The following is a 17,667-nucleotide window of genomic DNA, read 5'->3' on the forward strand; positions in this document are numbered from 1 at the left end:
TGTTTTTTGAGTTAGTAATGAATCTGAAACATACGGGTTGTTTATGGAATTTAGCAATCATATAGAGAAGTGGTAAGGTTCAGTTTTGTAATTTAGTATGTAGTTTGTTATGTAAAGCAATTAGCTTTTTAACTGTGGCAGAAGGATTAAGATGGCAGGAAATGAAAGTGGAATTATTTTCTATTTTACTGTTAAGTTGATTACACTGGTAAGAGAGGAGTATAACATGGTCACACATGGGTTTTATTCAGTAGCAGACAAGGTGGCACATTATAACAGGATGAGCTGTATTTTTATATTTTTAAGTCATGTTTTATATATTTGAAATGAACATAATTGGATATCTCAGATTTCTTGCCTGTCACCTCAGTATTTGCACATGTAAACTTTGTCATAATTTTTACCAAAATTAATTTAAAAAATTGATAAATGAATTTTTTCATCTGTTATCCTATGTCTTTGTTTTAGATGTGTGGAAGATTTGTACCTTTTTTTTTTTTTTTGCCTTCTTTAGCTGAACACACAAAGAAGCCATTGCAGAAAAGTGCATTAAAGCCTCCACCTCCATCTAGAGAAACCCAAGAACGAGGAAAAGAAAAAGAATATGATAAGAACAGAGAAACTAAAGATCATAGAGATAAATTTCCTGAAATTTCCCAAATATCCAGTCATGAGAAGCCTTTAGAAGATATTATACGGGCTCCTCATAGTTTGCCTCAGCTGTCTACCAAGTTAACAAAAGAACCAGTTAAACAGACAATGCATAAACAGCAGATAAAGCTAACTCTTCTTAATAAGGTAAGTTGTATATTTAATACAGGTGGTTGACGGAATAATGAAAACACTTACCAAAAGTCAGTATGGTGTTAGGTTGTCGTGTGAGGTTAGTTTTCTTTCAATTTTTGGTTCTCTCCCCCCCCCCACCCCAATATGCAGATATGTTATTACACACACACACACACACACACACACCCCACTACCCTCCATTAATCTCCAGGAACTTGCATATCTACAAATAACCTTTATTTACAGAAAAACTGATAGTGTGCTAAAGCCTATATAGCCTTTACGACTGTGGAATGCTCTTTGCCAGTTTTTTGTAAGTGTCCGCTGATATTTTCCCACTGTTTGGCTTTTTGAGAGACAACCAGTTTGGCTCTGTTTTATGGCAGTCTCTCCTTGCACGCACCTGACAATTCAATTCCTCCCACATGTTCTCTGTAGGATTGACATTAGGACTCTGGCTGGCCATTTCAGTTTTTCAACAATCATATCCTCAAACCAGTCTGTCACTATGCGAGCAATATGATGGGAGTATTGACCTAATGATAAAGTGTGGGCCTTCTACAATGTGCTGTCACAACATAGGTAATGTGTTACTCTCCAGAGACCTGGACAATAATGGTTTTGTTCAGAACAACCAGGCCAAATCATGGAAAACACCTCGGACTATCACACTGTCTCTGCTACACTTCATTGTCAGCATAATATGGTCTCCAGCAGATAGTTTTCTCCAGGCATCCACCACACCCAGGCACAACCATCGGAGTGGCAGACCATGTATTGCGACTCATCACTCAAAGCAATACTTTACATTGGTTTGCAATCCAAGAACAACAGCCCTTATACCAAGCTAGAAAGCATCTGGCATTAGTTGGGGTAAATAATAGCTTGTGAATGAGTGTACGACTATGGTAATCCATATCATGTATTGTTCTGTGCACTATTCTGATGCTGAGACAATATAAATCAGTGTTGACGATTCTTTGTGGTCACTTTCCGTCAGCTTCACTGGTTTTCTGGGTTGTTTCATGAGAGTTTCAGTGCCAGTCCACTTCTGTTTGCAGATCACAGTTGTTGACCTAAGGATCTTCACTGTTGTTGAAATGTCACATACAGACATTGCTTATGTCACACCTTTTGTCATTATGTGCTGTAAGTCTGTTAACTCCATCAATTGCAGCATCTTGCCTTCACAGTCATAATTGTACTACTGTCTCCTTAAAGATTTACAAACATACTTATAGTTGTATATGTGGTGCTTGGATAAGGCTTGATCAACTATCAGTGGAGGTGTGTGTGTCCAGATATTAACAGCAGGGCAGTGAGCGTATAGATACTTAGACTGCATAGCTCGCAGCATAAAAAGCCAAACAGCCTTGTAAGCTAGAGAAGCATCTGGTAATTTGCATCTGGTTGTGCAATTCAAAGTGATAAAGTAGCAGTTATGGGACACAGTAAAGATATCACAGAGTTTCAAAAGGGCATGATTGTGGGAACTTGTGCATCAATGCTTCCATATCAGAAACAGAATTGATGGTGTTGGTTGCTCACAGCACACTGTGGTTAAGTTATACAAAGAATGGTGTCAAGCGAGTCACACCACCTCCCTGCCAACAGAACTGTAAAAGGATTACGCAAGGTGGTTCATGGTGAGCGAAGAGTGCAGCACGTTGTACAGGCTCAATGACTGGTTTCAATACAGCATGGGGAATGCAAGGACAATATCCAAAATGACAATACACTGCACTCAGACCTATCGGGTTCCACAGAAGATGACCTAAGTCACTGTTGATCATCATTGACAGCAAATGCTGTTGTTTCAACATGCTGGTTGGATGCTGGAGGACTAGAAATTAGTGTGCTGGTGAGATGAGTTCAAATACTTGCGCAACACACTGACGATTGCCTTCATGTATGGTGTAAGCAACAAAAGTCCATGGACTCATCGTGCATGGTGTCCACTATCCAGACAGGTGGCAATGGTTGCTTAATATGGGGCATGTTTTGCTGACAGGAACTAGGACCCCTGGTGTGTATGGATCAAGTTTTCATTGGTGAGGTCTACCAGCAACTCTTAGGAGAGCATGTGCACCCTGACATGTTGCATTTTTCCCCAGACAGAAATCAGATAATGCACCATGTCATCATGTCTACACTATGCACAAGCAGTTTGAGGGACACTGTGAAAATATCATCCATCTTGCTTGCTTATTCTCCATATTCTCCTGACCTTAAACCAGTTGTGAACACCTGTGGGATGCTTTGGAATGGGACATGAGGGATATAGATACACTGCCATAATCTGTTCTGACTATGTGGTAAGCCTTGCAGCATAGCTGCAGATCCCTATAGATGTCTTCAGATGTCTAGTGGAATTGGTGCCTAGGCAAATAGCAGCTGTTTTCCATTTAACAGCGGCCCAACACAGTATTCAGTAGAAGGTCACTGAGTGTATATTACAGAGTTAGAAAATTTGAAACATGCTGAAAAGCTGACATTAGATGGGTTCTGCTTATATTTAGTTCAAGTATACTAGGCATAGCAGTACATTTCCACTTTCATCTTGGATAGCCACACATGGTGTTCTACATGAGTAATCAATAAATTATCTGGGGGGGGGGTCTTGATTTTACTGCAAGGAGAGTGTTATTTATTTTTAATTTAAAGCATTTTCACCTCATAATGCCTTACTGTCATTCATTTTCTTTAGTGTTTATTATTGAGACTTTGAGTTCTAACTTATAACATTCAAAATTTAATGTGAAAAATTTATAGTTACTTCAAATATAAAGAATGACACATTAGAATCCAAGAATTTACATTCGGGATTTAATACCATATGATTACTTTAAGCTTTAGCATTTTAGTATTAGTAAAGGCATATGACGCAAGAAAGCAAGCTTATATCATCAGCCAAAAAAAAAAAAAAAAACCTTACAATTTCACCCAACCATTCACTCCAAATGCTTGTCTAGTTCTACTTTGAAACTTATTTAAGTTTTTGACCTCCACTACAACTGATGGAAGCTTATTCCAACTATCAACTACCCACTGGCAAAAGGCAAATTTCTGCACATCTATACTACAATTGTCTTTCCTCAATTTTGAATTTATGTCCCCTCAGGTGAGTAATCTCAGCAAGAGGAAGAATCCCATCAGCATTGAGCTTACTCAAACCATTCGAGGCCTTATACACCTTAATTAGATCACCTCACAGGTGCCTAGTCTACAGATGCTGCAATTTACAGAACTTAAAACAAGTCTTTCTTGGTAAGAGCAACCCTTTGTTACACTCACCAATCTCATTACCCTACTCTGTACTCATTCCAGCAGCTCTACAGCCTTTCTAAAATGAGGCCTCCAGACCTGTATACAGTACTTAAGGTGTGGCACCTCCGTAGCCAGGTGGGCAGGAGCAGCAGCAGCAGTGCATAGCGCACGCTTCTTGATTAGACCGGGGTTCGAGCCCGTGACCACCAAATACAGGGGATGCGGAAAGGTCAGGGAATGACCACTGCATATCCCCGGAGCAATATGGCCTTCTTTGCTAATGCTTCTAAAAAAAAAAAAACAAGTACTTACGGTGTGGCCTGACCATTGCCTTATTCAAGAGGACAATCACCTCCTTATCCCTGCTAGCAAAATTTCTATATATCATTGACATATCACCATGAGCTACTCTTGCAGCCTGTCTGCACTGCTCAAAAAACTTCATGTCTGACAGCACATTACCCCCAGGTCCTTTTCATTCTCTACTACCCTGGGCATAATACTACACAGTTGGTTTGTTACATGAATTTTGCAAGGAATGATACACAAGGAAGTGATTACCTTGCATAAGGCATGATTAGGCCGCATCTTCAGTACTGCATGGAGGTGTGGAAGCCACATTTTAGGAAGAATGTGGATCTGTTGGAATGGGTACAGAGAAGGGCAATGAGAATAGTGAGGGAACAAAATGGTACTCTTACTAGGAATGCTTCAGTTTTACAAATTGGGGCATCTGGGGACTAGGCACTTGCAAGGAGACCTGATTGAAATGTTTGAGGTTTTTAAATAGATTGAGTAAACTAAATGTTGATGGAATCCATACTCTTTCTTGGGCAACATGCATAAATAAAGAATAAATTAAATTGAAAAGGATGGCTGCAGGATGGATGATTGAATATTTTTCAGCCAGAGAATAATTAATTGTTGGTACAACTTCCGATTTGTTGTTGTGGAAATGAGTAGTTTGAATAAATTTAAGAAAGAATTAAACAAATTATTAGAAAGGAATGGACAATTGAGTTGGTTAGTGGGTTTTTTTTTTTGCCCATGATATATAAACCTGCTTCCTTGCATCATTTGTCTCTTAATGATCCAATTTTTACATTCCATCGGTTAAAAAAAGCTGCACAGAATGAAATCATAAACTAGTTAGAAATTTGAAGAGACTGATTTTTAGGTACTCTATAACTTTATTGCCGATATATTTATGTATGTCATGGCTTCAGTATCTCTTGTTAATTTAATATTTGTGCCATACAGCTTTGTTTTCTGTTAGTTTCATCAGTTTGGTGGTTATCCACTTTGCTCTAGGTGAGGAACGGTACTGCTAGGAAATATAAAAAAGATGAGTAGATCCTAACATTTAGTATTTATCCTTCTATTAACCAGCTGTTCCTATTGAAAAATTGAAATATATAATGCCATCTTAAATTTTATTGCAATAATTAAAACAAACTTACGAGGAGAGACTTGAAGAGTGAATTACAGATTTTGGAAACTAGGCTTTTTGTGGGGGATCTGATCGAGGCATATAAGGCATGTGAAGTTGAATGGTAAAATTTTCACATTGGAAAGGAACACAAAAACCAGGGACATAAATTTCTGTTATTTTTGAAAATTAGTAAACTAGATATATTGGAAAGTTTGTTTGATAAGCATGTTATTAATTGGCCACTAGAATAAACTCTTTTTGGTTGAGGTTTATAATCTAGAGAAATTTAAGGGACAACTTGATCAGTACCTTCTGGTAGCGGAAGAATATGTTCAAAAAAAGAGATGAAAGTGAGGAAGTTATCAAGGATAGGCAGAGTTAGTGTTATTGTTTCTTAATGCAAAAGTTCTTAGGATCATTTGAATCACTTAGTAAAAGCAAAGGCAAGAATATTTTTTCCCCCTTTTGACACCAGAAATATACTGTTACCATGCTTTTATTTCATTCTGAAACTGTTTGTAAAATAATAAGAGTTTACCTCAATATAGTACGTAGAACACTTCAGTATGATACTCTCCAGAAATTAAAATGAAAAAATGGAAAAACTTACATTACAGTAAAAAAATAATCAAAAATCAATTTAGCACAATTAAAAATCAATTTAATACAATTAAAAATATTAAAAAGAATCTAACGAAAATATTCAAAACAATTTTCCTTCCTGAAGCTGACAACGCTTTTTGACCATATGTCGTGATCACAGGAATGAAAATTACCGAATAAGGTTGAATATGAAACTTAAATAGTGATTATATGTCTTCGCGCATGTGTGTGAAGGTCCATGCATCGGAGATCAAATATGGCCGACAAACATTAACAGAATTCTTGTGTAATTTAATTTCTACTGTTTCTGCAATTAATAGTCGCATATAATTACGTTGGACATAAAGTATTTTGGCCTCGTTAAATAAAAAAGTATGTTTTTCATTAATGGCATGAAAGGCTAATTCTGACGCTGCTGAACGAGAAGCACCAACTGAGGCGTCATGTTCATTTACACAAATATTCAGAGAAAAAATGCGGCGAACCTTGGTAAGACGAGTTGCAATCACCGCAAGAAATGTTGTATACCAGGTCATTAATTTGTTGCAAACGTGGAAAGAACCGAGTGATTGTTCAGTATAGTGTGTAATTTCTGTATTGGCTTGGCCATAACGTTAAATTCAGTATCTTTAAAGAATCTATTAATCTGTTTGTGCCACTGTTCAACATATGGGACAGAAATGAAGTATTTTTTGATATTACTATTGTTGGTTGGTGTAGTATTTTGTATCCTATCCTTAGCCTGTACCCTAATTCGGTTTATTGTGGTAAGGGAATAACCCCTGTTTAAGAACCTGCTAGTTAATATTTGTATTTCTGAGCCCAAAGCAGATTCCGTCGTTGAATATTAGTAGGCATTTAGAAATTGATTAAAGATAATCGATCTTATGTAGGTGAACGGGTGGTAGTATTATAATGTAGAAGCATACCAGTGTTTGTAGGTTTTCGATAGATGCTAAATTGGATTTTATTCAAGTCCCAATTAAGCGTGAAATTTAGAAAGTTTAATGACTTTGTATCCATATCCTCCCTTTCCAATGTAAATTTGAGTCTAGAATGAATATTATTAAACGAATGTAAAATGTCTTGGATAGTACTACTATCAGTAATAACTAGAACATCGTCTAAATACCTCCCATAGTATGTGATACAGGGTCGAAAAGGTGTCAGATGTATATACCCAATCGTTGAGAGATAGACCTCTGACATTAATGACTCAGATGTGTACAATGAACAATTGTACAGAGAAACAGAGTGGGCTAGTAAATCAGAATGTCTTATAATGGGGGATTTTAACTTCCTAGATATTGACTGGAACTTGTGGGTTGGTCACTCACACACTAGTAAGACTTTTGTGGATTTATTGGATGATTATTTTCTGCAGCAGCATGTTCGAGAGGCAACCAGAGAGGGTAATACTCTTGATCTGGTTATCAGCAGTGATCATTCGTGTATTAAGAATTTGCAGATAAAGGAACCACTAGGTGGCAGTGATCAAAGTGTACTGATGTGGGATTTACTTAGAGATATAATTACCATCAGGGGTAAAGGAAAGGGTTTTTTCTTCCGTAAAGGTGATTGCAGTGGTCTCAGATAGTTTTTAAATTCAGTAGAGTGGGATCAACTGACAATGTTACCAACAGTAAATTCTAAGTGGGAAGCATTCAAGGAATTAATCGTGGAAGCTACTAAAAGTTTCATACCTATTAACAAATATTGTTCAAGGTTTAGGCCTAAATGGTTATCAAATGAGCTATTGAGACTCGTGACAGAGAAGAAAAATGCATGGAATGCATATAAATGCATCCGAAACCTATGGCAGATATAAGCTAGTCTGTAATCAAGTCACAAAGGAGGTTAGGCAGGCAAAGGCAGATTACGGGAAATCTTTGGCAAAGGATGCTAAGAAAAACAGCACGGATTTCTTTACTTATATAAATTCTAAAAGGAAGAGGATGAACCTGATTGGTCCACTTCATATTGATGGTTCGACTGTTGATGATCCTGCTCAGATAGCAAACAAACTGAATGAGTATTTTGCATTTACATTCACACATGAGGAGTTATTAAGGTTTGAAAATGGCAGAAGGTTATCAAATTGTAGCAGGGTGCTTAATGATTTTTGTAATAACTGAGAGCAAAGTTGGTGAGATATTGTTGAAGTTAAACATAAGAAAGGCACCTGGGGTGGATGGAATCTATCCAGTTATATTAAAGGAGGCGGCAAAGCAACTAAGCAAACCCTTAGCCATAATTATGAGAGCATCCTTGGACTCAGGTGATGTCCCCACGGACTGGAAATGTGCAAATGTATTCCCAGTTCACAAAGTGGGATCGAAGGGTGACACGAGTAATTACAGACCAGTTATTTTAACTTCTGTTCCAGGTAAAATAATGGAGTCACTGGTTAAAGATGCATTCCAGGATCATCTAGACAAGGCTGCAGCAATAATTCAGAAACAGCATGGGTTCGTTAAAGGAAAGTCTTGTCTGACAAATTTGACAGGATTTATGATGTGGTTACAAAGTAACTGGATGCAAAAAATAATTTTGATATCATATATTTGGATTTCAGGAAAGCTTTTGACACTGTTGCGCATGGAAGACTATTGTACAAATTGGAGCAGAATGGTATTAAGGGTAAGTTGATACAATGGATAAAATGATGGTTGAGTGGGAGAAGACAGAGGTGTCCCACAGGGTTCGGTGTTGGGTCCACTGTTGTTTTGTATATTTATCAGTTATATTGATGAAGGTATATCAGGCTTAGTGTCAAAGTTTGCAGATGATACGAAGGTTGGCAGTGTGATACTGCAACAGGATCTAGAAAATTTGGGCAGATGAGCTAAGAAGTGGCAACTGAAGTTTAACCTTGATAAATGCAAAGTACTGCATATGGGTAGATGTAACCCCAGAGAAATGTACCAACTGTGTGGTACTACACTTAAGATGATAGAAAATGAAAAAGACCTGGGAGTAATTGTGCAGTCAGATATGAAGTTTTCTGAGCAGTGCAGACAGGCTGCCAAGGCAGGTCATGGGGTTTTGTCAATGATATATAGGAATTTTGCTAGCAGGGAAAAGGAGGTGATTGTCTCTCTGTATAAGGCAATGGTCAGGCCATGCCTTGAGTACTGTGTACAGGTCTGGAGGCCTCATTTTAGGAAGGATGTAGATTTGCTTGAGCTTGTACAGAGAAGGGCAACAAGATTGGTGAGGGGAATGAAGGGATCCTCTTACCAAGAGGGGCTTAAGTTCTGCAAATTGCAGTGGCTGGAGACTAGGCACCTGCACGGTGATCTGATTGAGGTGTATAAAGCCTTGAATGGGTTGAGTACGCTGAATTCTGATGGGATCTTCCCACTTGTTCAGATTACGAACCTAAGGGGGCATAAATTCAAATTAAGAAAAGACAGATGTAGAATAGATGTGCGGAAATTTGGCTTTAGCCAGCGAGTGGTTAATTGCTGGAACAAACTTCCATCTGTCGTTGTGGAAGTTGATAGGTTAAATAAATTTAAGGAGGAACTGGACAGGCATTTGGAGGGAATGGTGTGATTTTCTTTCTTTTTTTTTTTTTGGCTGATGCTGCATAAGCTCATACACGCTTTCTTTCATCACATGCCACTACTACTGCTATTAAGCCTCTCAGGCTCAAATCCATTAGTAATTCAAAAATTTGTTTGTACACCTTGTCTCGAAAGGTGATATAGTTGGCCTTGACTAACAGTTTAATTAAGTGAAAATTTTCCTTAATAGGTAGCTTCGTATAATTAATCGGTATCGAGTTATTATTTAACATATCCCAAATAATATCTAATGTGTATTCAATGTTTACATTAGTTTTTAATCCCAAATTGTATTACCTGTCTAAAGGGTTTTATAATGCTATATACATGTGTAGCTAAGGGTGAAAATGCCGAGTTCCTGTAGGAAACAATAGGTCAAATAGGAAATCCAGTCTTGTGTAATTTTACCTTACCGAAAAGTGCAGGAATTTTGTTCTGGCCTTCAATTCCTTTAACTGAGCCATAGTAATGTAGTCATTTTCAAAACGTTGCAAACGTACTGAGCATTATAGCTCTGATTCATACTATCTAATTCTGAAACTGTGTGCATGTTTGCAGCAGTATGGCCGTTTTTATTACTTGTTTGTTGAGGTTTTGGTTCAAATCCTGCCATTCACGGGAGAAAATTCTTAAAGCATTTTCAGTTTTGGATGAAATGCTATGAATTAGCATATCATTTTATGCAAAGGGAATAGGATTCCCATGGTGTCCTCCCCTCAGCCCATTGATATGCAAATTGGCCTGTGAACACAATACACACTTGTAACAGACATAATACATAATAGTTCCCAACCCATCTGGTTTGTGTGGAACTTATGACCACTCTCCTTCCTATCCTTATAGGATGAGGAAAAGAGCTGATGGCATACAGAAATTTAAACTCGTCAGTAAGTGATTTTTCCTTATTCTACCTTGATCTATTTGTTTTATTGGAATACTGTGTTAAGTTGCAACAGCATTTAGCATTTTTGCAATAGGATTCCCATGCATGAATACTTTTATTTAAAAAAAAAATAAGCTATTATTTTTGATGTGTATTTATAAATTACAATCCATTTTAGTCCATATTTTTAGAAAGCGTGAATTTTTTTTTTTTTTTATGTATTTCAAAATGGCCCATAGTGGTTTTTAGTGTTCCTTGTTTAAGCATTTTTCTTTAATTATTTTAGACAGCACCACAGAAAACTAGACGAGAAAATGATATTACCAAACAAAGACTGTACGAGAAGGGTAAGTTGATTTTTACATTATTTGCTTACTATTTCATTTTAAAGATACAAACAACATAAATATGTTTTAATGTATTTAGGAACTCATTGGTTGTGGGGGTTATATTCCTGAAGACTTTTGCAGCTGGTAAGCTTAAAATACTTTGGGAAAATAAAATTAGGGTTCTGATTTTCAAGTTATATTTTGTAATATACCTTAGCATTTTTGTATTGAAAATGCAATGAAGTAACAAGTGGTGTGTACATGTGGTGCACAGTGGGTTTGAACATCAGTCACCAGTGAACAATGCTGACTATCTCCATACGTTTGTTTGCGATATGCATGTTGAGATTACTTATTCAGTAATCAGACTTCGACAGGCGAATAGATGCCACTCCATCAAATTGAAGAGCTGTTGCACATTATTCATAAAACTACAGATGAATTACAGAGGACTGGTTTACGTTACAGGACAAAACATGAACAGTCCTCATTCCACTGTAACAAGTATCTAAAAGTTTCACTGACTTTGTTGAAAAAGTAATGCATAATGAAGGACATGTTTCTGCATTTTCTTTGGTTTAAAATAGTTTATTTTAGAAAGTAAACAACTCCTGGCTCTACTTCTAGCCCTTTCTTGGATCTGTTACATATCGAAACCATTCTTGAATATGTATGTTCTCAATCTTTCCCTTGATTTTTATATCTACAAAGAAAACTGTATGTCATTTATAAGTTCTTGATAAGGAACCAAGTTTCATACTAACCAGAATTTAGATTAATTTTTAATTTCAAACTTGCATAATTGAATGACTTTTATTGTCAAGCTGTACAATTCAGCTGCTCATTAACATAGCATAGCAGTAGATCTTAGAGAGGCTGTAACGAGGGGTTAGCAAGATGGAGCATATGTACTCTGGCGGGTAAATTAGTTTCATGTGGTGCATTGTTTCTTAGTATATCTGATCAACGAGGACTGAAGTATTTTTGGCTTCATTTTTATAAAAAATGAAGTGGTATGAATGGGAAAGTTTGTCAGTGGAAACAGACTGAACATTAAAGTATAATCTTTAATTTTTGATATATAAGTGTAACTTTAATTGTTGTATAAAGAATTTTTCTTCAAAGTTAGTACTGGGGAAATATAAGATCAGTATTATTTTAATATTTGAAATTTTAATGTTTCTTTTACTGGGTGGTATACTAACTTCTGTGATAAACTTGTTTATTACAGTATACTTCCAGTTATCCTTGTGTGGATTGTACAGTTTAGCAATTATCCATGCATGTTCCCACTCCTTTACTTCCATTACTTGATAAAAAAAATATTGGAGAGCTGTGAAACTATGCATTCTTTTATGCACTCGTGAACCAACTGAATGTGTTAAATTAAGTCAGTTCTGGTATTGTTATAAAATGATTAAATTGGATTTAAACACTTTTCACCACATGAAAGTATTGATATAACTGCAGTAGGAATTTGCTGAAAAGGAACTACTGTTACCCATATGTAAGCAAAAAATTAATAATAAATCAATCAGTTAAGCCTTCCTTCTCCTTTGAGTGTTTTTGTGAGTTTATATATGATTTAGTTAATCAGCATCAAAATTTGTGTTTTGTAATTTTATTTTCTTATACAGGTGGTTCACGACTTTGAGTTAATTCATTCCTAGCGTGCGCTCGTCAAATGGGAACTTATTCCCATCATCATCATCAGCCATTTTCAATCCACTGCAGGATGAAGGCCTCTCCAGCAACTTTCCAGTTCCTTCTGTTTTGAGCACTGGCCATCCATTTACTACTCAAAAACTCATGAATTTCATCTATCCATCTCCGCCTTTGTCTTCCAGGTTTTCTTCTAGCTCCTCTTGGGTACCATTCTGTTATTTTCTTAGTCCATCTGTCATCATGTCTTCGAGCTATGTGTCCTGCCCAAGACCATTTCAGTTCTTTAGTTTTGATAAGAATGTCCTTTACTTGAGTTTGCTGCCTAATCCATGTGTTTCTCTTCTTATCTAACAGTCTGATTCCCAATATAATTCGTTCCATTCTTCGCTGTGTAGTTCTTAGCTTCTCTTCCATTCTTTTGGTGAGTGCCCAAGTTTCACTTCCATAAGTCATGGTGGGGAGTATACATCGATTCATTATTTTACGTTTCAGACAAACTGGGATATTGCTCTTCAGTATGTGACTATATTTCCTGAATGCTATCCATCCAAAATTTATTCTTCTCTTGACTTCCAGCCATTTATCATTATTACAGCTAATAACTTGTCCCAGATAAGTATATGACTCCACCTTTTCAATTACTGCTCCTTCAATCATTATTTCCCTTTCCGTGACATACTTGTTCATAATTACTTTTGTTTTAGCCATATTCATCTTTAGTCCAAAATCCTTACTAACTGTGCGTAACTGATTAAGATTTTCCTCTAATTCTTTGGGATCGTGGCTTATGACCACAATGTCATCTGCAAATCGTAAATGGTTTAGGTACTCTCCGTTCACATTGACTCCTTTCTGCGACCAGTCTAATCTTCTGAAAGCTTCCTCAAGGGCAGCAGTAAACAGCTTCGGAGATATTGTGTCTCCTTGTCGAACTCCTTTCTCGATTTTAAATTTGCTACTGTCTTTGTCTAGTCTAATAAAGGATGTAGCACTCTCATATATTTTCTTCAAAATCATAATATATGGAGTATCTATGCCTTGTCTTTCCAGTGCCCGAAACATTGCCTTATGCTGTATGGAGTCAAATGCCTTTTCATAATCCACAAATGCCAGGCATAATGGTGTTTTATATTCATTTGCTTTCTCCATTAGCTGTGATATTACGTGAAGGTGATCCATAGTTGAGAATCCTGTCCTAAAGCCAGTTTGATCTTTCAGTTGATTCTCATCAAGTATTCTTTCTAATCTGTTAGTAATGACCCTTGTGAACAACTTGTAGATATGGGATAACAAGCTAATTGGTCTATAATTTCCAATTTCTGATTTATCTCCTTTCTTATGCAGCAAAACTATGATTGCATTATTCCACTGCTTAGGCATCACACCTTTTCTAATGCACTTTGTGAAGAGCCTTGCCAGTTTTTGTGTTATGTCTCTTCCTCCCAATTTTAACAACTATACAGTAACTTCACCTTCCGCCGGGGCTTTCCAATTCTTCATTTTCTTCAGTGCATGTTCTACCTCATCAGGAAGAATATCGGGTATGTCGTATGTGTTGCTACTTTGCAATCCATCTTCCCCACTGCTGGTATCATTCCCTCGCTCCTTGTATAATTCTCTATAGTAGTGTTCTGCTATTTGAATTATGCCTTCTCTGCTGTTTATAAGTACACCATCGCTATTCTTCAGTTTCAGTATCATTTGTCTTTCTGTATTACTGCTCATGGCTGCTGATTTAAATCCTTTGTTTTCCCTTAATGCTTGTTCTACTTTTCTTGTGTTAAATCTTCTTATGTCCTCTCTGAGTCTCTTTCTAATGGCTTTGCCTAACTCAGTATACTCAATTTTCTCCCTGTCAGTGTTTTTCTTGTTCTTCATTTGTCGTCTTTGGTTCATCATGACAAGTGTTTCTTGACTAATTTTTTCTTCTTTGGATTTCTGTTTCCCTATAGGTTTCTTAGGCTTTATCACTTTCAGAAAGTTGTAATATTCCACGTCGATATCTTGGTCCTGAGCAGTCTGCAGAAGCTCAAACTTGTTCTTAAGTTCCAGTACATACTGCTTTTTCTCCTCCTCTGTTATTGGAAAGACCTTTGTATTATTTACTCAAGTCAGTTTTTTCCTTTCCTTTCCTACATCTATATCAAGTGTACATCTTACCATTCTGTGATCACTTCCAACATTTACCTTATTCAGGACGGTAACATCATTCACAATATATCTTCTGTTAGTGAGGATGAAGTCGATTTCATTAGTTGTTAATCCATTTGGACTCTTCCATGTCCACTTTCTGTTCACCCTTTTCTTGAAAAAAGTGTTCATTACTGACAATCCTTGAGATTCTGTAAATTCTACAAGTCTTTCACCTCTTTTATTTCTTTCACCAATTCCAAAATTTCCTATAGTTCCTCTTTCTGCGCTGTTTTGCCTTTTTCCAACTTTAGCATTGAAGTCCCCCATAATAATAGTGTAGTGGGTTTTCTGCTCATCTAGAAGACTCAATTTCAGTGTACATTTCTTCAACCTCTTCATCATCATGGCTCAATGTTGGTGCATAAATCATTATAATCTTTAGCTTGTACCTCTTAAAAATCTTGAGTATTAGTCTTGACACCCTTGGTGATGTACTTTTGAATTCCAAAATGTTGTTTTTAAAATCTTTATGGACGAGAAAGCCAACTCCACCTTCACTCCTTTCACTGTTTCCATTGGTGTACAGCAGATTTCCACTTGATAAACTTATAAGTGATTCATTTCTTCTTCTTGTTTCAGCCAAACCGATGATATTCCAATTCACATTTTCTAATTCCTTTTCCAGCTCTATAATAATGTTAAAAACAGGTGTTACGTTATAACAATGAAATTAGTTAGATAATTAGTTTGTTTAATCAATGGTTGATTTATCCAAAGAAAAGAAAACATAGCCTGTAAAATCAAGCAAATTATTCATGACTTCACAAATGTTCAAGAATGTTTATTCGTCATCATTGACTAATGCACACTCATTGATCACTCATTATTGGCTCGGCCCTCGTTGGTTTGTTGCACAAGGAGTCGTCTCCTTCAGAAATGCTTCAAGAGGCGTTTCCAAATGTTTCGAAAATAATCTCTTCTCTTTTCTTTATAATTTCACAATAGCATGCATATGCATTTTTTAACGGCACGCACAAATTGCAACTAACTAACAAGTTTATGAAGCTTTAAAAAAAAGAATGAAGAGAAGATTCTGAAAATTTATTTATATTTTTTATATGATTGAAATTGCAGCAAAGGGGAAATTTCACATTTCACCCTAATAATAAAAACTCACAATTGTAGCTATCAGTATTTTCACAAATGCAGTAAGATAGAGTTTACTACCCGTTTATAATTGCTTGCAGTAACAGAAAAGCCCAATAAATCGGAAAGTGCAAATTGTTTTTGTTTTATGGTCGTGACTTCCAGAAATGTGCTTTAGAAAAATATCACAAAGCCATTCAAAATTGGTTCTTATAACATATGATAACGATGAAAGTGTAGTGTGTTTAATGATTTGAATTGTTAACTAACAATTTAATATAAAATGACCTTTTATAGAGATAAATAGCTTACTTATACAGCAAAAATTTTAACTTCCAGGCGCATGGAACGATTAACTAAAGAACAGGTATAAGGTATGTTTGTGTCAGACGGCACCTGGGATTTCTCCCATCTCCGCGTGTGTTTCGCTGTATTGAGGACAGTACACTGTCAAGCCAGAGACTTGAAAGTGTGTGGGCCGTGTCTGTGCAGTGTGATATGTTGTGCCCATTGTTTATTCGGCTTATTGGCCACCAGGCCCCCAGTGGGGCCCGACGTTGCCCATACCCTGCCACGTGGAGGCTAGCTGGGTGTATCCAGTATCGCAACAAATTGCTCTGGCAGGTCCTGCCACCTAGTTTCCTGGGATTTCAGTGGCTAGGACCTATTTAAAAAAAAAAAAAAAAAATTGCGTTTGACATTAATGCTTAATGGGATTGCTGTTAGGAAATCGCTGGTTGGAGTTGAACGCTAAAGAGATGTGTTAAAGGCCAAATAGGTCGGGCAAAATTTTGATGTTATTAAATTTAGACATGTGAGGCTATAAGCTAGATAAAAGCTAATAGTGTTAGTTGTCTTATAGATTTACAGGAAACTGGTAGAATTTAGACATTGATTAAAATTTGGCAGCATTGTTAAGGGTGTACTCGGTCGATTTAGTGAGAGAGGGAGGGAGACTGAAGACTGGGGGGAAAACAGATAGAAGAATAAGAATGATAGAGTAGGCATCCCTAAAGAGGTCAGTGGAGACGAACCCCACCAGGCGAAGTATGGGGGGTAGGTAGGCAGGGAGGGGAGGAGACAGAGATCCGTCTCCTCCCTCCCCTGCCTTGGAATGGGATTTTAAAGGGAACCAGGTTAGATTACCCAGTTCAGATCGCCAGTTGTGCATTGGCAGCAAAGCCGCAGAACGTCTTTTTCGGTGTCATATCCAAGGAGTGTCGAATCCTGTATGAAGGTTAAGCTGCCCATCCCGCTCCGGGGGTGGGATATGTTAGCTGGCAGTGGGGAACTCACCAGGCGAGGGGGTGGGAGAGACACACATTTACTTCATTCATAATCTGCATTCTCACTCTATCTGCATTTTTTTTTTTTTTTAAGTACTTTTTTCTTATTTTATAATTTTTTTTCCAAGTTTTATATATATATATATATATATATATATATATATATATTTTTTTTTTTTTTTTTTACTCAACTCATTCATCTTTTTCTCACACACCAGGAGGGGATGCAATGATGTGTAGTGTAAATTTAAATACAGGCATACCTTGGTTAACGTTACCTCTGATAACGAAGCCTCGATATAACGAAGTCTGCAATTTCAAGCCCCATTTAACATAAAAAAATATTCCAATTTAAGGCCAACGCCCTACAATCATCCGATTGGTGACTGACGGCGACTCGTTACGTATTCCCGAGCTGCGGGCATGTCTGTTATAACAGTTTTGCGTGTCAATCGCGTAATTTAGTTGTTGTTTACATGATTGACGTTGTTTCAGTGTGGCGCATTGCAATAATCGACGTAGGTTCTTTATAGCATTACATAACGTAGATTTTGTAAATTTTAATAGA

General features: G+C 36.9%; 1 protein-coding gene across 10 annotated transcripts in view; it reads left to right on the forward strand.

Annotated features, from left to right (window-relative positions):
* Positions 1-17,667, forward strand: part of LOC150090406 (uncharacterized) — a 390,346-nt gene that overhangs the window by 351,628 nt on the left and 21,051 nt on the right. For all 10 annotated transcript variants that reach the window (XM_090389862.1, XM_090389864.1, XM_090389859.1 and 7 more), the window contains 2 exons: positions 515-798; positions 10,827-10,887. In XM_090389862.1, coding sequence (XP_090245988.1) covers positions 515-798; positions 10,827-10,887 — 345 coding nt within the window. The remainder of the gene's footprint in view (positions 1-514; positions 799-10,826; positions 10,888-17,667) is intronic.

Source organism: Mastigoproctus giganteus, chromosome 2 (genome assembly GCF_048544385.1).
Source record: "Mastigoproctus giganteus isolate SK-2022 chromosome 2, ASM4854438v1, whole genome shotgun sequence".
Taxonomy (NCBI): Eukaryota; Metazoa; Arthropoda; class Arachnida; order Uropygi; family Thelyphonidae; genus Mastigoproctus; species Mastigoproctus giganteus.